General features: G+C 45.2%; 1 protein-coding gene across 1 annotated transcript; it reads right to left on the reverse strand.

The window, feature by feature from the left end:
* Nucleotides 1-267: 267 nt before the first annotated feature.
* Nucleotides 268-22,458, reverse strand: LOC140489189 (alpha-N-acetylgalactosaminidase-like). The gene is made up of 9 exons (XM_072588460.1): nucleotides 22,305-22,458; nucleotides 21,081-21,259; nucleotides 20,100-20,274; nucleotides 17,744-17,921; nucleotides 14,819-14,913; nucleotides 13,062-13,223; nucleotides 8,593-8,790; nucleotides 4,551-4,694; nucleotides 268-3,082 (listed from the first exon to the last, which is right to left on the reverse strand). Exons 2-9 carry the CDS (start codon nucleotides 21,233-21,235, stop codon nucleotides 2,915-2,917), a joined length of 1,275 nt encoding a protein of 424 aa, XP_072444561.1. The 5' UTR covers nucleotides 21,236-21,259; nucleotides 22,305-22,458; the 3' UTR covers nucleotides 268-2,914.
* Nucleotides 22,459-23,285: the final 827 nt, after the last annotated feature.

A 23,285-nucleotide genomic window follows, 5' to 3' on the forward strand; every position in this document is an offset into this window, starting at 1 on the left:
CAGAAGTTGATCATATGAGAGTGAATGATGACTCTTAACCACGGCTAAAAACCTGAAGTGGGATGCTCTCAGTACAGCAGGTCTGGTCCACACCCTACCCTTGTCCCAGATTTTTCTGATCAACCAGTTCAGAGACATTGGTATCTCTGGAGCAAGTGGGACTTGAACCCAGATCTACTAGTTCTGAGGCAGGGATGCTATTGGCACTACCCCAATACTGTACCACAGACATCACCAAATCCATGACAGAATCTGTTACAACAAAAGTTCAAACTGAACATCATTGTTTATTTGAACTTTTGAAGAAAATACAATGGAAGAATTCTGATAAAGATTTAGTACAAAAATCAAAGTAGAAGCAACCTGCTTGAGAATTGTTGATTCAGTTTATAACAAACAGGAAATATAAAACATTTCAACATAAAAGCAAAACAATTCGGCTTCCCTTCCAATCCCCCTTTCTCAGCACTTCGCCATCATCAATATAGGGAGGGTGAGGAGTGATTTGATTTTTTTTTAAGATTCCCTACAGTGTGGAAACAGGCCCTTCAGCCCAACCGGTCCACACCGACCCTCCGAAGAGTAACCCACCCAGAACCATGTCCCTCTGACTGATGCACCTAACACTACAGGCAATTTAGCATGGCCAATTCACCCTGACCTGCACATCTTTGGACTGTGGGAGGAAACCAGAGCACCTGGAGGAAATTCACACAGACACGGGGAGAATGTGCAAACTCCACACAGACAGTGGCCCAAAGCTGGAATCGAACCTAGTGCTTTGAGGCCGCAGCGCTAACCACTGAGCCACAGTGCCACCCACAGAGAAGTGACAAGGTCGCTAGAGAGAAGCCATGTCTGCTAGCTAGGGAGTGAAGGAAGAGAAGATGGACCTTTGTTATGGACTAGATCTAACCCCCTCAAAATATATTAAGATGAGCCTAGACACTCACTTTTTCTTGTTTTAAAGGCAAGTGCCAGGCATTGCATTTTGGATGCAATTCCAGCAGCAGAAAGAGAACCCCAGCTTTTAACTGTAACAGAGTGGGGGGGAGAACAGCTTTCACATCTAGCTTCAAGACTCCAGCAGCAAGTGCTGCTGAAAAACTAAAACCCCTGGCTCTGGGGAGCTTGACCCACCCGTGAAGGCAAGAAATATTTCCCCATATAACTGGGGGGGGGGGGGGGAGGGAGGAGAATGAAAGTTGGAACTCTCCGCTCGATGGGTCTGGACTGATCTTCAATGAATAGGAAACATTTTGTATCGCTTATGTATTTAATTTTCCACAGAGGGCTGTCAAATCAAACTCAACACATGGAAAGGAGGAGACCCCTTTGATCAGAGACCCTGGTTTTAAGGAGGGTCTTAATAAAGTAGAGCACACGACAGACTTAGGAAGAATTTGAAGACGGATCACTGCCAGGACAGCTGAAGGAATGGCCTTCAGCACTGGGAAGGGAAGGGAAGAGAGGCTTTTGAGTTATAAGGAGAGGCTGGATAAGCTGGGACTTTTTCCACTGGAGCATGGGAGCTTGATGGGTGACCTTATAGAGATTTATAAAATTATGAGAGGTAAAGATAAAGAGAAAGGCAGGTATCCTTTCCCGAAAGGTGGGCAGTTTCAAGACGAGGGGGCACATTTTTACGGTGAGAGGAGAAAAAAAAAGGGAATTTGGAAGGGTATATGAATAGGAAGGGTTTGGAGGGATATGGGCTGGATGCTAGCAGGTGGGACTAGATTGGGTTGGGATATCTGGTCGGCATGGACGGGTTGGACCAAAGGGTCTGTTTCCCTGCTGTACATCTCTATGACTGTGTGTGAAATGTACTTCTTGAGGGAGTGTTGGATGCAGATACAGTTACAATGTTTAAAAGACATTTAGGCAAGTATATGAAAAAGAAATGTTTGGAGGAGTATAGGCCAAGAGCAGGCAGATGGGACTGGTTTAGTTTGGAATTATGGCCAATAGGGATTGGTTGGTCCAAAGGGTCGATTTCCATGCTGTTTGATTCTATGAGGCTGGTATTGGAGGACCACAGGAATCTGGAAAGCTAGAGGATGTTACAGGGGTTGGGATCATGAAGGGATTTGAAGTAGAGGATAGATATTTTAAAGTCAAGGTGTTGCCAGCACAAGACCAACACAGGTTAGTGAGCAGAGGGGTGACAGGTGAGCAGGACTTGTGCAAGTTGGGATGCAGGCCGTGAAGTTTTGGAAAGGCTGAAATTTGCACAGGGTGAATGGCAAGAGGCCAGAAGGAGTATGTTTGAATAGTAAAATCTAGAGAGGCTTGAATCAGTGTTTCAGTGGCAGTGAAAAGGGATAAAATTACGGAGAAAATAGATGATCTTCATCATTTTCATCGATACCAACTGCCCCACTCTTTCTGTTCCCTGCAGCTGTCTGATTAACAGCTCTGTTTGAGCTGCCCTCAGTTTCACAAACTTCATCCTCCCAATCCCAAAACAGTTGTTCTCTACTCCCTCCCATGGCTGAAAACAGGCCGAGAGGTTAAAAACAGCAGGACTGCCTGTCACCAGTGCTCACATCAACTCCACCCTGCCCAAGGTTAAAACGTGATTAGCGACTCTCAGCAAGATTCAGTGACTAAATACACCCAAATAGACTCTGACCCGGGAGCAAGAATTGAGCCACATGACAAACCACAGAGCGACTAGCTGCTGCTTTAGTCCCTCAAATTCCAGGCATCCCATCATCCACAAAGCACAGTAAACTAAATTGGGTGTAAAAGTACAAAATAACGCCCACAAAACTCTGAAAAGAGAAGGCATTGGGTATACCCTTCTTGCATGACTGAGCTTTCAATTTGAGAATAAAACAGACATTCATTGTGTCAACGTGCCTGAGAAAAATAAAGTCTATAGCTGTTGCTAAAGGTAACGAAGACCTCTTCACAGTTTCAAGGGGCTGAATTCCGGCCTTCTCTTGTCCCAATCCTGTACTATTTGCATCTCCGGATACACAAACAGCATCACGACTCCACTGGGATTGATGGTGACAGTGAACTCGGTGTCGATCTCCAGCTGGTGCAGGACCCACCCTGAATAAACATCCTGCATCTAAATCCAGAAAAAAACAAAAGGACCAAGACAGAGCACATAAGAGGCAGTACTCTCTCACAACTCAAAACTGTTCACCGACTTCCTGCCGGGCAAAGAATGTTTTACAAATAGAATGAGAGTGTAAATCTTACATTGGAATAAGATCAACAGAGATGAGTTTGGCTTATTCCTGAGATGAGGGTATTACCTTATGAGGAAAAGTTGGGCATGTAAGAATTTAGAAAAATGAGAGGTGATCTTATTGAAACACAGAACATCCTGGAGGTGTACATTGAGAGAATGAGTCCCCCTTCTGGGGAAAACTTGATCTAGGAAATACAATTTAAAAAGAAAGGAGCTCCCATTTAAGACAGAGATGAAGATAATTTATTTCACTCAGGGTACTATGATTTTATGGAACTCTCTTCCCCAGTCAGTCATTGAGTGAGACTGTTTCATTTTAAAGATACACACAAACATTATTCTTGGGTTTGTATGTGCAGCTTGGATTTCCATATCTGCAATTCTAATTGAAGTAGCCAATGTAACGACAGACTCCAGCCAGTGGGAGCACTACAGACTGCTGGGTTTAAATAGCACCCATTGTAAATATGGAAGTGGGGAGACAGCTCTGTCGTTTTCTTGCTACCTGAGGAAAAGATGTCGGGTAAAACATCACTGATGTCCCGGAGGAGAGTTCAGATGCAGATTCTCCAAATTCAACCTGGCAGGGGCTTGCAGCACCCGAATTTCATCAAACCTACAGCACTCTATCATTCAGAGCCAGTGATCAGGCTCTGACTCCCTTCATTGCACCCTGTCAGTATATTTCTATTCCCACCTCCTTTATCTGTTTACACAATCTCTCAGTAAACTTATCCATATTGTTTGTATCAACCCCGTGGGGAAAATGTCCCACATTTGGACTGCTCTGGGCAACGAAGTTTCTCCTGAAATCCAGGGAATTCCCTCTCTGCATCCTCCCAGCTGTCAAATCCATTAATAGAATTCCTGCAGTGCAGATAGAGGCCACTTGGCCCATCAGGTTTACACCAACCCCTCTGAACAGCATTCCAGTCAGACTCGTCATTTACCATAACTAATCCCACAAGCTTACACATCCCTGGACACTACTCGGCAAGTTAGCATGGCCAATCCACCTACACTACACATCTCTGGCCATTGGGAGGAAACCGGAGCACCCGGAGGAAACCCCGCAGACACGGAGATGATGTGCAAACTCCACACAGACACAGCCACCCGAGACTGGAATCAAACCTGGGTCCTTGGCGCTGTGAGGCAGCACTGAGGCACCATGCCTCCATTCATAATTTTAAAACAAAGTTCTCAGGTCTGACTTTACCTGGGGAAAAAAGCCTCAGCCTGTTCAAAGGTCCCTGAGAGTTCTGACCTCTCCATTATGCTCATGAAGCTGTTTTGCTTCAGTAATATCCTGTTCAAACCACAAAAGGCAAACCATACTCACCGAGAACAGCTGAGGGGCAGTGATGTTGAGCTGGCCAAGAGACGTCGTGTAGTGATAAGGCATGTCAGTGCGCTGACTGAAGAAAGCCAGTGCCATAGTTGATGAGGAAAGCTGTCGCATCCAGACTTCGATATTATTCTTACCCTGGGGTGAGGGAGGGGAATGGGTAAAACAATAACAATTGAAAACTGGTTGGCCGCAACTTGCTGCAAAAATAGTGGCAAGTTAACAATTATCGATGTGAAAATCCACAGTCATGTTCCAAATTTTGATTTGTGCTGTTTTCATTGTCCTGCGTTTGCATTGCACGATCAGCATCTCATTCTTAGCCTCAACAAACTGGTTGTATCCATTCATAAATTGGCTATCAAAAACAGATTTAACTTCTGAGTTTAACAGTGTAAATACCTTCTAACAGTATGGATATAGTCATAGATCCTAGACATGTACAGCACAGAAGCAGACCCTTCGGTCCAACTTGTCCATGCCGACCAGATATCCCAACTCAATCTAGTCCCACCTGCCAGCCCATATCCCTCCAAACCCTTCCTATTCATATACCTGATTAACGATTGCTAGTCAGCTTTTCCAGCCCAGAAGGACATCAATTTAGAACATTAGTTTTCATTCCTTCGGATAATCAATTGTTGTTGGAGATTTTTTGGTGACAGCACACTCCTCGTGCATTTAAGAAATCTCTATTCCATTATTTAACGGCACATCTTGTATGGTTTGTGTACTGTAACTTATCACTAACAATTATCAAATCGAACATATGGATTATTGTTTGTGCTACTCGAATGGGCTGATTAAAATCATCGATATTTTTGTTGAAGGGAGAAAGGGCAGGAGATTAAGATTGAACAGTTGGATCAGCCATGGATTTGAATCTTGCTAACGTAATATCCAAAAAAAAAAAGACTCCGGGATTTTCATGTTAAAGCAGGATATACCTTTGGCACATACATAATGGGAAAAAGCACATGTACACAAAGGTGCTAATGTCATGCCTGTGGACGAAATAGTGCAGGTTGGATTCAGTTGCATGGAAAGTTATGGAAAAATTTAAAAGGTTGGGAGGGCTCAGCAGAGGATATCAAAGAATCCAGAAGAAGAAATAGGACATAGTATGGAAGGGGTTAGGAATCTAACTTCAGATACAACAGATGGTTGGGGTGGCACAGTGGCTCAGTGGTTAGTACTGCTGCCTCACAGAATCAGTTACAGCTTTGGGCAACTGCCTGTGTGGAGTTTGCACATTCGCCCCGTGTCTGCATGGGGGTTTCCTCCAGGTGCTCCAGTTTCCTCCCACAGTCCAAAGATGTGCAGGTGAGGAGAATTGGTCATGCTAAAATGCCCATAGTGTTAGGTGCATTAGTCAGGGGTAAATATAGGGTAGGGGAATGGGTCTGGGTGGGTTACTCTTCGGAGGGTTGGTGTGGACTTGTTGGGCCGAAGGGCCTGTTTCCATACTGTAGGGAATCGAATCTAACCTAATCATAAGGGGACAACTATGACAAGGGATCACAAGACTGAGGGTATTGTACTTAAATGTACCCAGTATACAAAATGAGGTAAATGAGCTTGTAACACAAATTGAAATTGATGTTGTGGGTATCACAGACACATGGCAATAAGGGCTGGGAACTAAATATCCAAGGATACACGTCCTATCAATAGGATAGGCAGAGGTGGATGGGGCTGGCTTGTTAGGACAAAATGAAATTAAATCAAGAGCAGAAGCGATATAGAGTAGGAGGGCGTAGAACCTGTGTGAGTAGAGTTGAGGAACACAAAAGGTAAAATGGCCCAGATGGGAGTTATGTACAGGCCTCCTGGCAATAGGCAGGATGTGGGAAACAAAAACAAAAATCAGGGGATAGAAAAGGCATGAAAGAAAGGCATAACTGCAATAATCTTCAATATGCAGGTGGACTGGCAAAATCAGGTTGGTAGCAGATCACAAGAATTTATGAAAGAAACTTGTGGAGCCCACTAGGGAAGAGGCAATTCTGGATTTAGTGATGTGTAATGAGGCAGACATGATGAAGGAGCTTCAGTGTAGGAACACCTCGGGGTCAGCGACCATAGTATGATAAACTTCAGGGTGGATTCTGAGCGGGAGAAGCTTGAATCAGATAAAATGATATCACAACTGAGTAAAGATAACTACAAAGACATAAGGAAGGAGATGACCAGAGTTGGTTGGAAGGGAAACCTAGCAGGGAGACAATGGAGCAGCTGTTGCAGGAATTTCTGGGGGTAATTCAGGAGGCTCAGCAGAAGTTCATCATAAGGAAGAATTATTTTCTAAATGTGGAAAGGCTTCAGAAATCTGAAGCTCAAAGGGACTTCAAATCCTGGTTTATCTTAAAAATTAACATGGGAAGGCAAATGCAAGTCAGCATGCGTTTCAAGAGGGCTAGAATATAAGAGTGGAGGTGTACTGCTGAGGCTGCATTAGGCTCTAGTCAGGCAGCATTTGGAATATTGTGAACAGTTTTGGGGGTCCATATCTAAGGAGGGATGTGCTGGCGTTGCAGGGGGTCCAGAGGAGGTTTACAGGAATGATCCTGGGGAAGGTGGGCTTGTCATATGAGCAGTAGTTGAGGACTCTGGGCCTGTACACGATGGAGTTTAGAAGGAGAGGGGATCTCATTGAAACTTAGAGAGTATTGAAAGGCCTGGATAGAGTGAATGCGAAGATGATGTTTCCACTGGTAAGAGACACTAGGACCTGAGGGCACAGCCTCAGAGTGAAGGGAGATGAGGAGTTAGTTCTTCAGCCAGTGGGTGGTGAATTTGTAGGGCTCACTGCTGCAGAGGGCAGTGGAGGCCAAATCATTAAGTGTGGTTAAACTAGAGACAGATAGCCACTTGATTAGGAAAAGGGGGGGGGGTCAAAGGTTACAGGAAGAAGGCAGAATTGAGCAACGTATCAGCCATGTTTGAATGGTGGAGCAGACGATGGGCAAAATGGCCTAAATTGTGCTCCAATGTCTTAAGGACATGTTCAAGACTGAACCTGGAGATACAGCAATTTAAAATGTCAATTTTACATTTTACTGTTTCTGTTCTGACCTTTTCTCTCTTAAACCTCTTTCTTATTCTTTCTACCCCAGAAAGAATTTTTTTTAAAAATCAGTCCTGGATGGAAAATAAAGTTCCAGGTGACTAAGCAGCAATCAGATACCTACCAGCTTTGATCAGAGATTAATGATTAATCAATGACAGTGTACAGACTGTACACAGAATGTGTCATTAAATAACAACATAAGGATTCCCTAATATCTTCATTAGGAGGTTTCGCTGCAACATCACCAAAAATCACCAACTATTGACTACCTGCAAGAATGAAATTTAAGTTTAAATTCTTTTGCATGAATTTCCTAATTTGTCTCTAATTTATCCTCCTCTGTTTATTTATTAGCTTACTGGTTAGTGAGATATGCTGTTGATCTCAGACGTCCTTTTATCCTTACTGTTTTGCAACTGGCTCACACTCCCAGCACAAAACATTTTCGAGCTTCACACCTTGGCAGGAACAAACCTTGAAAATTGGTTCCAATGTGAAATGCCCCATTCCCGAAAGATCCAGGTAATTGTGCCAATGTAACAGTTAGTGAATGCCCGATTTCTGAACCCGATCCAATCACTCATTCCCTTGTTCCACACCTCTTTCACATTGGCTGTTCCATTCTCAGGGTGTACCCAACCATGTTTGACCAGGATTGTGCCAATCTCCTGCCAGGACTGTGAACTCCATCGTCACTGTTAACCAGTAAGAGATAGTACACGCTAATCCACACATGCCAATTTTAATCGTTCTCAACTTGACCTAACTTCGAATAACTTGACCTATCTTATGAGAGATGGAAATGACATGAGGCTATTCGGTCCTTGCGCCTTAACAGGTGATTTTTCTTTCTTGGCAACATGGATATCCCATAATCCTTCATTCTCATCACGTACTTTGGTACTGGGCCCAATCCACCTCAAAGCACAGCAGCTCCTTGCTGTTCCATTCCTTCCTGCCACTCACCTTCAGTAGCATTTGGCCCTGCACTCCCAGTGGATCCTGGCTAATCCTGATTAGCAGCTTGTTCTGTAGGATGGAAGCTTCCTTCAAGGTGATCGCCCGCAAATCATTAGACATAAAGAGGGGAGCAGCGAGAATGGCCCAGAGAGCCATCTGGGACTTAGACTGCTCATAACTCAGGCCGAAGTTCCCGATAATTAACTAGAGGAAAGAAATATCAAAAAAGGTGCATAAGAGAATTGGAGATAGTACACCACTGTGACTAACAATGCAACAAATATAACCTGCATTCATATAGCACCCTTTTTAAAAAAAAACCTTTAACTGAGTAAACTATCCCAAGGCACTTTGCAGTAATGTAAACCAATCACCATTTGAAGGCAAGGGAGTACTCAACGAATTGCAGGACACTAATATAGTGATTATAATGAGGTCAGCCAGGTAGACCTCAGAAATAGGTATCCTGATTAGGGTTGTTAATCTGGTCCAATTAGGGAGCCCTGGCTGACAGGTAAAAACAGGAGTGTCTCCCCCTCCAACTCTATTTTGATTTAGTCCCTACCCTCCCCTTCGCTGTTTGATCACACAGCATTACCCTTTGATGTGAAGGGCAGTGCTTGTCACTGGCCACTCGGGTGTCTTTCCTATCTTCCTGGTGGTGAAAATTGAATAAAGATTGGTGCACTTTGTGTCCTTCACTGTAAAAAACAAAAACAAAATAAACTAGGAGCTTATGTAAAAAAAAAAGAAGAAAAAAAAGAAAGAAAAAAATATATAAGCAGGAGAGGAGTATTGCTCTCTCAAAAGGACACTGCTTGTCACCGGCCACTCGGGTGTTTTTCCTATCTTCCTGGTGGTGGCAATTGAATAAAGATTGGTGCACTTTGTGTCCTTCACTGTGTTTTACACCTGCGCACACACACACACCATGGGTGCTGGGGAAAAAATAAGCACTACTGCACTTAGGCGGTAGTGTGGGGGTTAAAAAAAAAGAGAAAAAAGGAAAAATAAAAATAAGCAGGAGTGTTTTTGATCACACAGCAAAAAAAAAACAAAAAAAAAGAAAAAAAAACCGGAGTGTCTCCCCCTCCAACTCTATTTTGATTTAGTCCCTACCCTCCCCTTCGCTGTTTGATCACACAGCATTACCCTTTGATGTGAAGGGCACAGCTTGTCACTGGCCACTCGGGCGTTTCTTTGCTTCCTGGTGGTGGAATTCAAATAAAGATTGATACACTTGTTGTCTTTCACTGTGTCTCACACCTGCACACACACACACACACACCATGGGTGCTGGGGAAAAAATAAGCACTACCGCAGTTAGGCAGTAGTGTGGGGGTTAAATTTATTTTAAAAAAAGAAAGAGAAGGAAAAAAAAAGAGAAAAAAAACAGGAGCGTCAGAGGTTCTGCTCACTCTGAGACCTGGCTCCGAGGAAGCTGGATCAGTGTTAAGAACGCTCATTGGGTAAACATAGGGTGGCCTCAGTGGAGTTATTTCAACCAGGAAGCTCAGAGGAGCAGAGGCATTTTGGGGTGCTTGTGCACAGATCCCTGAAGGTGGCTGGAAAGGGTAGTTAAGGAGGCATATGAGACTCTTGCCTTTATCAGTCAAGACACTGGTTATAACAACAGGGTGGTCATGTTGGAGCTGTACAGAACTTTGGTTTAGGCTGTGGTTGGAGTACTGGTCACCACCCTATGATTGCACTGGAGGGGGTGCAGAGACGATTCAGCAGGATGTTGCCTGGGATGAAGCATTTCAGCTCTGAAAAGAAGCTGGATAAGCTCAGATTATTTTCTTTGGAGCAAAGTAGTTTGAGTGGGGGGTCCTGAGGTATATAAGATAATGAGGGATATGGGTAGGGTGGACAGAAATTCCCTCAGTTGAAGGGTCAATAACAAGGGGACTCACTTCCATGATGAAAGACAGGGGGTTTAGAGGGAATTTGAGGGAAAATTGTTTCACCCCGAGTGTGGTGGGGGTGTGGAATGTGCTCCTGGGAGGGTAGTTGGGACAAGAAACCTCACAACCTTTAATAAGCACTTGAGATATCATAACATTTGAAGCTATGGGTCTCGTATGGAAAATGGGATGAGTGTAGGAAGTATTATATTGTTTGGGGGGGGGGGGGTGGTGGGTGAGGGGGGTATAAACCTCTCCTCTACTGTATAATTCTATGAATTTGACAACAATACTAGATCAGGTAATATCAGCCTTAGGAGCGTCTCAAAGACGACGAAAGACAGGTGGAAAATTGGAGATGTTTAGATTACATTACATTACAGTGTGGAAACAGGCCCTTTGGCCCAACAAGTCCACACCGACCCGCAGAAGCGTAACCCACCCATACCCCTACATTTACCCCTTACCTAACACTACAGGCAATTTAGCATGGCCAATTCACCTGACCTGCACATCTTTGGGCTGTGGGAGGAAACCAGAGCACCCGGAGGAAACCCACGCAGACACGGGGAGAATGTGCAAACTCCACACAGTCGCCTGAGGCAGGAATTGAACCCGGGTCTCTGGCGCTGTGAGGCAGCAGTGCTAACCACTGTGCCACCCATAAAACGACCAGGTATTTCTCTTAAAGAGTTGGTAGGCTGTCATTTTGGTATCTTTCTTCCTGGTTTTTAACATTGATTCTACCCTTTTCAAATGTCACTATCTGAAACTAAACCAGATTTTTTGTAATTTTGACATCCTAATTGAGCTAGCTGAGCTTTAATCCACTCTCCATTGCCAATGTTGCCTACTTCCATCTCCCTAACATGACCCTACATGTGAGTGAGTTCGTGGCCTGGGCAGCTGAAGACACACCCACGAGCTACGTTCCCCCGAATTTGATTTTCCTCCCAAATCCATGCACAGCAATGGTTTCCAGAACAAGAAGTCATTTCATCAGCACATTGAATGCCACACACACAACCTCCAAACAGATGTGGATACTGAGCACCAGTGTCGGAGAGATGGGAATTAGGATGTGCAAGACGGCCAAAGCTGGAAGGCTGCAGGGCTGGATGGGAGGGAGGGTGAAAAATTTGAAAACGAGGACGAGAATTCGAAGCACTAAAGGTGTCAGGAGTAAATGCCAGTGAACACGCTGAGGAGTGATACAGGTGAACAGTGCTAGTCAGGCGACAGTTGTAGAGGCATGGATGAGCTGATGTTTGCAAAGGGTCAGAGGTTGGTCACACCAGAATTGCCAAGTATGGAGGGTCCAGGGATTCAGCAGCTGGTGAACTGGGGAAGTGACAGTGTAGGGTCATGTTAGGGAGATGGAAGTAGGCAACGTTGGCAATGGAGAGTGGATTAAAGCTCAGCTAGCTCAATTAAGATGTCAAGATTACAAACAATCTGGTTTAGTTTCGGAAAGTGACATTTGAAAAGGGTAGAATCAATGTTAGAAACCAGGAAGAAAAACACCAAAACGACAGCCTACCAACTCTTTAAGAGAAATACCAGGTTGTTTTCAGCCCCATTACTGGCCCCTTTCCCCTTCCTGTCAGAGGGACTGGCAGCTCCTGTCTCTTGCAACATTGCAAAGGCTTGGAGACCATGAATACTTTGGAAGAATAGTCTCATTTGGAACATGACTAATTTATGAACACAGCAAGATCCTATGAACTGCAACGACCAGAAAACCTAATTCTACTAGTGTTTATCAAGGGGTAAAATCATTTAGGTCACAAGGTACAACTTCCCTACTCTTTGTGAATAATACCATGGGATCCTTCACATGCAATTCACGGGGGTAGAAATCCTTGGTTTAACATCACTTTTGAAAAGCATCTCTTCTGACAGTGCAGCACTCCCTCAGTGCAGCATTAAGACTGTCAGTCTGGAGTAGCGGCTCAAGTCTGTGGAGTGGGACTTGAACCTACAACCTTCTGAATGGAAGTGGACGCAGTAAATACAGATTAGATTAGATTCCCTTCAGTATGGAAACAGACTATTTGGCCCACCAAGTCCACACCGACCCTCCGAAGAGTAATCCACCCAGACCTATTCCCCTACATTTACCCCTGACTAATGCACCTAACACAATAGGTAATTTAGCATGGCCTATTCACCTGACCTGCACATCTTTGGATTGTGGGAGGGAACAGGAGGAAATCCACGCAGACATGGAAAGCATGAGCAAACTCCACACAGACAGTCACCCGAGGCGGGAATTGAACCGGGTCCTTGTCACTGTGAGGCAGCAGTGCTAACCACTGAGCCACCATGCCGCTATATAATGGAATTATAGAAGGACTTCCAAATTTTGTTTGGCGGGAGCGGAGGTAGGGAGCTATCAGCCATGATCTTACTGAATGGCATAGCAGGCTTTGGGGCCTAAATGTTCTATTGCTGCTCCTAATTTGTACAAGTGCTGACACCAAGCTCTATTCATGCCGTGCCTAACCCTGCATGTCAGAAAGTCTCCCATTGTGTGGCAGAGAGGGGCACAGACCAAGGCAAGGATACCATGTCAGGGTCATTCCACTTCCCTGGGCCAGCCACGGGCTGCAGCACGTCCTGGTGCCTCGAGTACCAGTTAACGATGCCTCGAACGCTCTCCCACGAGTCGTCAATGTCAGCGTAGTTCCTCCACAGGTTGCAGATCTCTCCCAGCAATGTGTAGTTCACCTGCAAACAGCCATTGCGGCATAAAGACAATGTTCATGAACGGAGGAGGCTGGACGATGAGGGCATGCAGGGGAGAATAAGAAACAGGGAACATGAGGGGAAGGTGTAAATTGGTAAATGAGAGTGGGAGCGAAAGGGAGCAAAAACAAAAATGAAGTGCATTTTTATAGCACCTTCACGACTTCAAGATATCGCAAAGTGTTTCATTAAAAGATAGAGTACAGGCCTTTATCTCAGGGCCTGAAATATAACGGGGGTTGGGGGAGGGGGGGGGGGGGGGAGGTTCCGCCTCAGTTGTAGAAAACTTTGGTTAAAGACCATTAGTACTGTTGAGGAGAATATAATCTAATAACACTCTGAATCAGATGCAGGTAAGTTATACCATGGCACAAAAACAGAAGTTGTTGGAAAAGCTCAGCAGGTCTGGCAGCATCTGTGGAGAGAAATCAGAGTTAATGTCTCAGGTCCAGTGACCCTTCTTCAGAACTAAACAGTGTTTGAGGAAAGGTCACTGGACCCACAACGTTAACTGTGATTTCTCTCCACAGATGCTGCCTGACCTGCTGAGCTTTTCAAGCACCTTCTGCTTTTGTTTCTGATTTCCAGCATCCGCATTTTTTCAGTTTGTAAATTATACAATGGCTCCAAAGCTTAAACTATGAGGGTTGGTTGCATTGACTTAGACTTATTATTGTTCAAAGTTAAAAGGCCGAATGGTGATAAAATCAAGGTGTCTAAGATGATTAAAGGATTTGATTGGGGGATGGAATAATCCGAGTATGAGTCAGGGGCTATTGCAGAGTTGAATTCAGGAAGCACTTTTCCCTCATAAATGTCGCTGGAAATTGGGAACCGTCTCTCACTAAAGCAAATCAACTAGAGATTTCAAAGCTGGGATAGGTAGATTCTTGCTGGGTAAGGGTAAGAGATTAAAGGTGGGTGAACAGAGTTGAGGTGAGAAGCTAAGTGGGCAAGTCAAACAGACTCAACAGTGTGAATGGCTCCTGCTATGATTGCTGTTCAGCCAGTCCTTTAACTCTGCATCTGAGCTGTGGAGCTTTCATTGAGAAGCACTTCCTTTCACCCTTCAAGTTATTTATGTTTCTGATCCCTACAGCTTCCAGAGGGCGGGAGCTGGCAGAATTCTTCCAAACGTGCTGCAGAATTTCCAGCTTTGGCTCTCCCCTCGCCCAGCAATGCTGCCCTCAATTTCAGAGTCAGGAGGGTGTAATGAGATTCACATGATAGTGGCTGCTAATGAAAGCTTAGCAACCAGAGACAACATGGCAAATATCTGCAGAATCCAGGAGGGTGTGCCCCCCCCCGCCCCCCACACCAACTCCAGGTAAAGTTGTCATAGTCCCAGAGGATTACTCATCTCTCTCATTACAGAGAGACAACTGTATAACCGGAGGGTCACCACATGTCAGGAAAAGAATGAGGTCGAGAAGGTGGGACCTTCATGGTAACTGGTACAGAAACTGAAGACCGCACATCATTCCATCATTCCGCATTGCAAATCAGCCATCCAACCAACTGAACAAACCACCCCGTCTATTAGAGAGCAAAATGGACACTGTGTTCTGCAGCCTTACCACAGGGGGCAGACCTCCTTCATAAGCTGGCCAGCTACACGAGAAAGCAATTGGACGGCCTGTGGCGTTCAAAGCCTTTGACATCAATGGATAGCCTGTTCAAAAAAGAAACGACAAATAGGAACACTTAAAAATCCAACCATCTGCAGCTCAGAGTATGCACAGGTATCATCAGAAAATAAGTGAAGCCTGAAGGCCAGAATAGAGTCTGCTTACACTCCTCCTATCACAGATTGCCACAGCCCCCTCACACATGCGGCATCATCACCAGTTGTCTGTGTCCTCCCGCTTCACAAGCATTGCAGAGGGAGAGCTAGACAAAGTTGATTAACCTGCAGTTTCTGCTCCAAGGGCCAGTGTGAATGAAGTTTAGGCTTCAATACGATATGTACGATGCCATCTGCAGATGAAAAGCTAATCGCTTCCTAGACGCAAGAAAAAATGCCCCAAGTCACTTCACAGGGATGGGAGCAGCACTAAGACAAAAGGTATTGATCCAAAGAAAGTGAGGTTGGGAGAGGATTACCATATCCTTGACCACAGCAGGGTGATTTTAAAGAGGGGGGTGGGTGGAGTTATGATAGGAATTCTGGAATGAGCAGTGACCACAAAAGTGGACAAGTTGCCATGTTGTCTCTGGTTGCTAAGCTCTCATTAGCAGCCACTATCGTGTGAATCTCATTACACCCTGCTGACTCTGAAATTGAGGGCAGCATTGCTGGGCGAGGGGAGAGCCAAAGCTGGAAATTCTGCAGCACGTTTGGAAGAATTCTGCCAGCTCCCACCCTCTGGAAGCTGTAGGGATCAGAAACACACACAACTTGAAGGGCGAAAGGAAGTGCTTCTGAACAAACGCTCCACAGCTCAGATGGAAAGTTAAAGGACTGGCTGAATTTGAGAAGAAAGAAGGAAATTCACAACATATGTGCCAGGAATCACCTAAACATTACACTTAACTCTGTTAATAATCACTATGGAGTGTTAGAATCTTGATCACACTTCAACATCAACATTTAACATTCAAAGTGACTGTGTAAATATTTTGCACTGCAATTCTATGTACAGAGGAACCTCGATTATCTGGCATTCGATAATCCAAATTGCAGATTATCCGGCAAGTTCGCAAAGTCCAGAAGCTTGGCTAAACTATGTCATCTGGCATCAATTATCCGGAATTCAATTAACTGAAAGGAATACTCCCCCCACCTGTGTCCTTTGGATAACTGAGGTTCCTCTGTAAACAGTACCATCTAACAAGTCAATTACAAACTTGGCCACTGTTATATTTTGAGAAAGGGCATTTCTTCTGAATTCCCTATTGACTCATTTACAGTCTCCAGTGTTTGTCTATCAACCTGCATTTCAGAATGCCCCAAAGTGCCTTACATCTAATGAAGTGTCCTAACATTCTGAAGTACTAGCATTCTCATTATATAGCAGCCAACATGTTTACAGAAAGCTCCCACAAACAGCAATGAAATAATCACCACATAAACCTGTGTTTTTTTGGGGGGCATTGACTGAAAACATAAAAATTGCCCCCAGCTTCTAGACAGAAGTCCACTGCTGTTGCTCCAACATACTGCCATGGGTTTTTTCCAAGGACCCAAGGGAAGAGACAAGGCCTCAGTATCTCACTCTCAGGACAGCTCCAATCACTGGAGCAAGGGCTTGAACCCATGACCTCAGGAGCAAAGGTTCCTGATGGACATTTCTGCATTTTGGTAAAACAAATAAGGGCAGGATTTATACAATTTATGATAGGGCTCTGGGTAGTGTTGTAGAACAGAGGGGGCTTCAGGTACATAAGTCTTTGAAATTTGCATCACCGGTGGTTCAGAAGGCGTTTAGCACGCTCGCCTTTATTGCCAGACCTTTGAGTATAGGAGTTGGGGCGTCATGTTGAGGCTGTATAGACGTTGGTGAGCCTTCCTCTGGTCGCCCTGCTATAGGAAGGATATTGTTCAATTGGAGAGATTTGCCAGGATGCTGCTAGGAATTGAGGGTTCGAGTTATACAAATAGGCTGGAGAGGCTGGGACTTTTTTCATTGGAGAGGTGGTGGTTGAGGGGTGACCTTCTTGAGATTTATAAAATCACGAGGGGCATAGATAAGATGAATGGCAAGGGTATTTTCTCTAAGGTGGGAAAGTTCAAAACTATTCTTAAGGTGAGAGAAGAAAGTTTTAAAAAAAGAGAAGGGCAACATTTTTACACAGTGTGGTTCGTATGTGGAATGAACTGCCAGAGGAAGTGGTGGATGCAGATACAGTTACAACAATTAAAAGACATTTGGATCAATACATGAATAGGAAAGGTTTCGAGGGACATGGACCAAATGCAGACAAGGTGGAACTAGTTTAATTTGGGAACATGGTCAGCGCATATGAGTTGGATCGAAGGGTCTGTTTCTGTGCTATTTGAGTCTATGAAACACTGCTCATGGGACTGAGTGCACTGATCAGACTGTGATTATTTTGCATCAATGTATGATAATGATACAGTAAATAAGAAGAGACTTTTGCAATGATAGGAGTGGTAGTAATCAGATGGCATAGGAAAAGATATACCCCAGGTACTGGTCAGTTAGGATATGAGAACGTACTTTTATATGGGGAGCTATGATGATCTGGAAGGGGTTACCTGAATGGGTGGTGGAAGCAGATTTACTAATCATTTACAAAAGAGAAAATATCAGATGAAAACATTCAGAAGACTACCAAGAAGGGGGTAGGACCAATTGGATAGCACTAAGATGCTAGTACAACAACATTGGGCTGAATGGCCTCCTTCTTTGCAATCATTCTGATTCTATAACTTCTGCAGAGATTCCCCAATCCCGTTGTGCCACATGGGATGGTGTTTGGGGAAATTTGCTCTGATGCAATGCAGTGATGCCAACCAGGCCAGTTGCTCATGTTCTTACCCAGAGCCTTGGTAGAGGAATTGGAGTAGCAGCCATCCAACTTCAGCATGTCCACTCCCCAAGAAGCAAAGGTGTGAGCATCCAGCTCAATCTGGTCCAGTGTGGTGCCTGGATAGCCACCACAGGTGTAGGTGCCCAGATCTCCATAAATACCAAGCTTCAAGCCCTTTGCATGGACCTGTCAAACAAGACAGAAACCTTTTGTCTTTTGTTTTGCTGTTTAAGGGTTTTCAAGAGTTACTGAAACATATTGGGTCAATTGCATTCTGATACAAAAGAGTCACAATTCACTTCAGCAGGACCAAAGGCCTCCTCCTGCTCTGAGTTTTATTGGCAGCCATGTTGGATTCCAGCTGCAGCCTTAAACAGAAAGCAGGTAAATTCTCTGATGGAAATGGAGGCTGGAATCCTCTCCCCTCCCCAAAAGCCTGAAGGCTATTCAGTCTTGGAGGCTTGCATTCAACAGTAAGAGAGGAAACGGCTTTAGCCCATCCATGTGACTTGGGTCAAGCTATGTCAAGAGGTGAAGGGTCAGTGATGAGGCAAAAGCAGAAGTGAACAGCAGCTCCCAGTGCAGGAACCAGTCATACCTGTGCTGGCTTTCTGCAAGAGCAACTCATCTAGTTCCACTTCCTTATCCTTTCCCTGTAGCTTTACAATTTTTGTTCTCTTCAGATAATTATCCAATTTAATTAAAAATGCCGGATTGACCCTCCATCTGCCGCATTCTCATGTATTTCAGATCCTAATCCCTCTGTGCAAATTTTTTTTCCTCTTCTGCCTTTAGTTTACCATTTATTTTAGATTGGTATCCTCTGGTTGTTAATCTTTTCAGTCAGAGCAACTTCTCCTAATGACTCTGACCCCTTGTGAGTTTCAGAACCTCAATCAAATCATTTTCCAAACAAGAATAATCCCTTTGTAGCCAATCTATCCACATAAGTGCACTCCCGTGTACTTGGAATTATTCTTATTAATCTTCGCTGCACCCTTTCGAAAGCCTTCACCATCCTGTACTGGGTACAATATCCCAAATCGTATTGCCTTCTAGTATCTCGTCCAGTCAGACACACATTATGTGAGGAGGGACTGGTGGAATGAGTTGATTGACCTGCTCTTGTTCCTTCCTTCGCTTGGAATGCAAATGTTGGAATATGGCAGGACAAATTTATTAGGCTGTTCAATGAAAATATTTTTTTTTGGCTTTAGAAACACGTCTCTAAGTTCAAAAGCAAGGTGAGTTGGAGAGAGGCAGGAGGAAGTTCATGTCAAGCGGTTAGCACTGCTGCCTCACAGCGCCAGAGACCTGGGTTCAGTTCCCGCCTCAGGTGACTGACTGTGTGGAGTTTGCACGTTCTCCCCGTGTCTGCGTGGGTTTCCTCCGGGTGCTCCGGTTTTCTCCCACAGTCCAAAGATGTGCAGGTCAGGGTGAATTAGCCATGCTAAATTGCCCTTGGTGTTAGGTGAAGGGGTAAAATGTAAGGGAATGGGTCTGGGTGGGTTGTGCTTCGGCGGGTCGGTGTGGACTTGTTGGGCCGAAGGGCCTGTTTCCACACTGTAGGGAATCTAATCTAATCTAATGAAGAGTGGCCATTCCAATGTTGCAGATTCTGTATATTTCTATACCAGAACATTAAGTCAAACAGTTAGACATAACCTAAGCCCCAGAGCTGCAGAGAAAGACCGAGGGAGACTGGTATGGTCTGGTTTCCTGTACAAAGTGCCACAACTTCCCATTAAGGCCCTTAAGTGAATTATTAATAGCTTCTTAAGGGCAACAACTTGGCACCGCCCCAGTCACCCACTTCCTAATGGATGAGAGAGGTGGCTATAGACTGAGGTCCTACTTGTCTAATCTGGAGGCAATTAAGGGCACGGGAAAGTCTCTGAAAACTACCCTCTAAACACCCCTCTCCAACCTCCAGAGTCCCCCAGCTGTAGGTCTTAAGTAGCAGATTTTCGGACGCAAGCTGATGGCCAGTGACCCATAGGGGTGGTGTGTTAGTCACCAGCTAATATAATTGCCACCCCATCCCTCCCCCATCACCACTTAGAAAGAACAGGAAAAGTCTTGCCCACTCGATGAACAATTGCAGAACAAATATGTTCCTCTTTCAGCAGAAACCTCTGAATGATGCCTTGCAGAAGGATATTGAGACCACAATCAGTTTCCAACCTAGTCTGACTCATTCTACATCCAAGTCAACTGTAAATCTAACAGTTACATTTACACCCCTTCTCCCCTAGCTGGGGTGAGGTTAGAGTGGTACAGACAGGATCAAAGGATAAAGATGAGAGGAAGAAAGAAAGAGTTGGGGGGAGGATGGGATAAAACAAGAGCAAAATCTAGACTCACGTATTCAGCCAAAGCTTTGATTCCACTGGGGAATCGGATGGGATCAGCCACCAGCCGCCCTTCTGAGTCCCTTTCTTTTGCTGCCCAACAATCATCGATGTTCACATACTGATAGCCAAGCTCCTTCCAACCGTCCTCTGCCAAACGGTCAGCCATGTCCATAAACAGGCGCTCACTGTTTGCAATCAGAGGCAAAAAAGTCAACAAGTTAGAATCCTTGCCCACTGGTCCCAGTGCAGGCCACCGAAAGATGGGGCCTGGCCCTTGTGCTGTGCCCTATGTCCTAGTCCAGGACCCAGCTCCAGATCCAAATTCCAGCACAAGGCCCAGGGCTATCAGACAACAAACTATCTCCCAACAGGCAGCTGGGCAGAGTTGGTATCTTTTGAGTGTCCTAGGTATGAGATGTGTGACAGCAGGCATGCTATCACCTTGAAATCTGAATGCCATTCTAAACACCAGGGTGCCTAATCCATGCTGACTGTAGGATGGCCAAAGGCCATTGTAGTTTTGAAGCTGTCTTCTCATTTACTTTCATAACCCAGTGAGAGTCAGTTTGTGTAGTCCCCGTATCCCTGTGAGAATCAGTGTGTTTGGGACCTATACCCCAGTGACAAGCCAGTGTGTATGAGATCCGTACCCCAGGGAGAGCCAGTATATACGGGACCTGTACCCCAGTGAGAGCCAGTGTGTAAGGGACCCGTACCCCATTGACAGGCCAGTGTGTATGAGATCAGTACCCCAGGGAGAGCCAGTGTTGTGGGACCTGTACCCCAGGGAGAGCCAATATATATGGGATCTGTACTTCAGTGAGAGCCAGTGGGTGTGGGGGAGATATTTGATGAAAGTGTCTGATTGGTCATGACAGACATGGTGATGAGTGAATTGCGTTTGCCTGTGATAATTTCAGGGACAATGGGGCCCAGTTTGATTCCAGTTTTGATTCAACGTTATTCCGCGATTCCAGTTGTCGCCTCTGACCTGATGCAATTTTCAGGATCATTGTCACAGTCCGTGTTACAGCGAAAGCGTTCCCATGCCAACCATCCCATGGGCGGGGTCCTCATTAGGCCATTGTCCAATGAGTGGCCACAGCTGGAGAGTACTATCACGAGGAATGTTGGGAGTATCTTCATCCCCAACAATAAAATCCCTTCAACCTGTGGCATCAATAACAGAAAACACCATGTCAGACCGGCACAGGATAACTTGGCATAGAAAGAGGCCACTTGGCCCACCCTGGCTGTAGTAGCTCTTTGTAAGAGCTCTCCAATCACACTCACCCCCTCAATCCTGTAATGTCTGAACTTTAGGTCTTATTTATTTATTTTCTATTTAAATCTAAAGGAAATGTCACTGTACAATAATTACTGCAATGTTTAACTTTTAATTTTATTCTTTCTTTCTACCTTGTTCCTAAGATTCGGTACCTAGGTACTTGTACCTTCTGTGGCAACATTATACACTTTTCACTCCACTCCTGTATTTTTGTACTTGAATACATGTGACAATAAATATCAAAATCCTTTCCCCATGTACATTTGATCTCTCCCAGACTTTATCCAGTTTCCTGTTGAAAGCTGCTCATGTATCCTTTTCCACAGCCTTTCCACAAATGACGCCAACCTCAATAGAGCATTCTCTGATTGTTGCATTTGATATTTTTGACCAGAACCTTAATTCTGTGTCCTCTAACTCCCAAACTTCCAGCCAACTGAGAAAGCTTCACAATTTCTCCATTTAAACCCTTTGTATTCCTCAGATTAAATCCCCCACAAGCCCTTCGCTGCTCAAAAAAAAGATTCCCATCTTTCTGAGCAACTAAGGCCTAAATCAGTCGACTCAGATTTAGAATTTCTCCCCAAATCTGACCAATCTGAGAAATCGCCACTCCCTCTGGGGTGGGAAGGAGAGTGGATTCCCCCTCCCCTGGGGTGTGGGGGGGAGGGGGGGTTGGGGACTGGATTCCCCCTCCCCCTGGGGTGTGGGGGGGAGGGGGGGTTGGGGACTGGATTCCCCCTCCCCTGGGGTGTGGGGGGGAGGGGGGGTTGGGGACTGGATTCCCCCTCCCCTGGGGTGTGGGGGGGAGGGGGGGTTGGGGACTGGATTCCCCCTCCCCTGGGGTGTGGGGGGGAGGGGGGGTTGGGGACTGGATTCCCCCTCCCCTGGGGGGGGAGGCCCGCTCACTCAGACGGATAATACAACCTGGCTCCTGATGGTTCCTGTGAAGTGCAGTTTCTGGATAAATTTGCAACTTCCGGGTCTGGTGAGTCCCCGGTGGGTCACCTGACTTGGGTCACCTGATCACCCAGCCATTTGCCCCTGAGCGTCTGACCAGATGCTGACGTCACCGGGAGGGAGCAGCTCCCTCAGAACCACAAGGAGCGCTACAACCAGCTACAAACCTCCACCAACACTGCCCCCTACAGCTGATACCCAACTAGGATCACACTTTAACCCTTTCTTAGTCTGCTGGGTATTTATTCTGCACAAACCTCACACACACCATCCATATTAATGGTTTGTGTTTGAGTCCCACTCCAGAAATAGAACATAGAACATAGAACAATACAGCGCAGTACAGGCCCTTTGGCCCTCGATGTTGCGCCGATCCAAGCCCACCTAACCTACACTAGCCCATTATCCTCCATATGCCTATCCAATGCCCGTTTAAATGCCCATAAAGAGGGAGAGTCCACCACTGCTACTGGCAGGGCATTCCATGAACTCACGACTCGCTGAGTAAAGAATCTACCCCTAACATCTGTCCTAAACCTACCACCCCTTAATACCACCCCCTCGTAATAGCTGACTCCATACGTGGAAAAAAAGGGATCAAGTTTCCAGCCAATACTGGGGAAACACTGAGGTAGAGCTGTGTTGTCGATTGGAATAATAAACCCAGCTATTAAACTGAGGCAGACAAAAACAGAAAGGGAATTAGACAAATGATTGACAGGAAATTTCTTTTTTGTAAGGCTGCATGGAAATGACAGGATGGTGGATGTATTTGGATTCTTTTTTCTGCATTGTATGAGTCTATATCATGAATCTTTTTATATTTCTTCATGGTATCTGGATATTTATTGTCATCCCAATTGCCCAGTGTGGAATATAGGTAAAATAGTGTTACTTCTACAAGTATAATTGAGTACTAACTTTAGTGTATAATTGTGGATAATTGGG

Source organism: Chiloscyllium punctatum, chromosome 18, assembly GCF_047496795.1.
Source record: "Chiloscyllium punctatum isolate Juve2018m chromosome 18, sChiPun1.3, whole genome shotgun sequence".
Taxonomy (NCBI): Eukaryota; Metazoa; Chordata; class Chondrichthyes; order Orectolobiformes; family Hemiscylliidae; genus Chiloscyllium; species Chiloscyllium punctatum.

What these genes read in the sequence shown, in the direction of transcription:
- LOC140489189 (XM_072588460.1), bottom strand. Translation starts at nt 21,235, where the DNA reads ATGAAGATACTCCCAACATTCCTCGTGATAGTACTCTCCAGCTGTGGC. An exon ending in GATCCTGAAAATTGCATCAG is followed by an intron (nt 20,275 to 21,080) that starts GTCAGAGGCGAC and finishes GATTGCAAACAG; the next exon opens with TGAGCGCCTGTTTATGGACA. An exon ending in AGGGCCAAATGCTACTGAAG is followed by an intron (nt 4,695 to 8,592) that starts GTGAGTGGCAGG and finishes CCCTCACCCCAG; the next exon opens with GGTAAGAATAATATCGAAGT.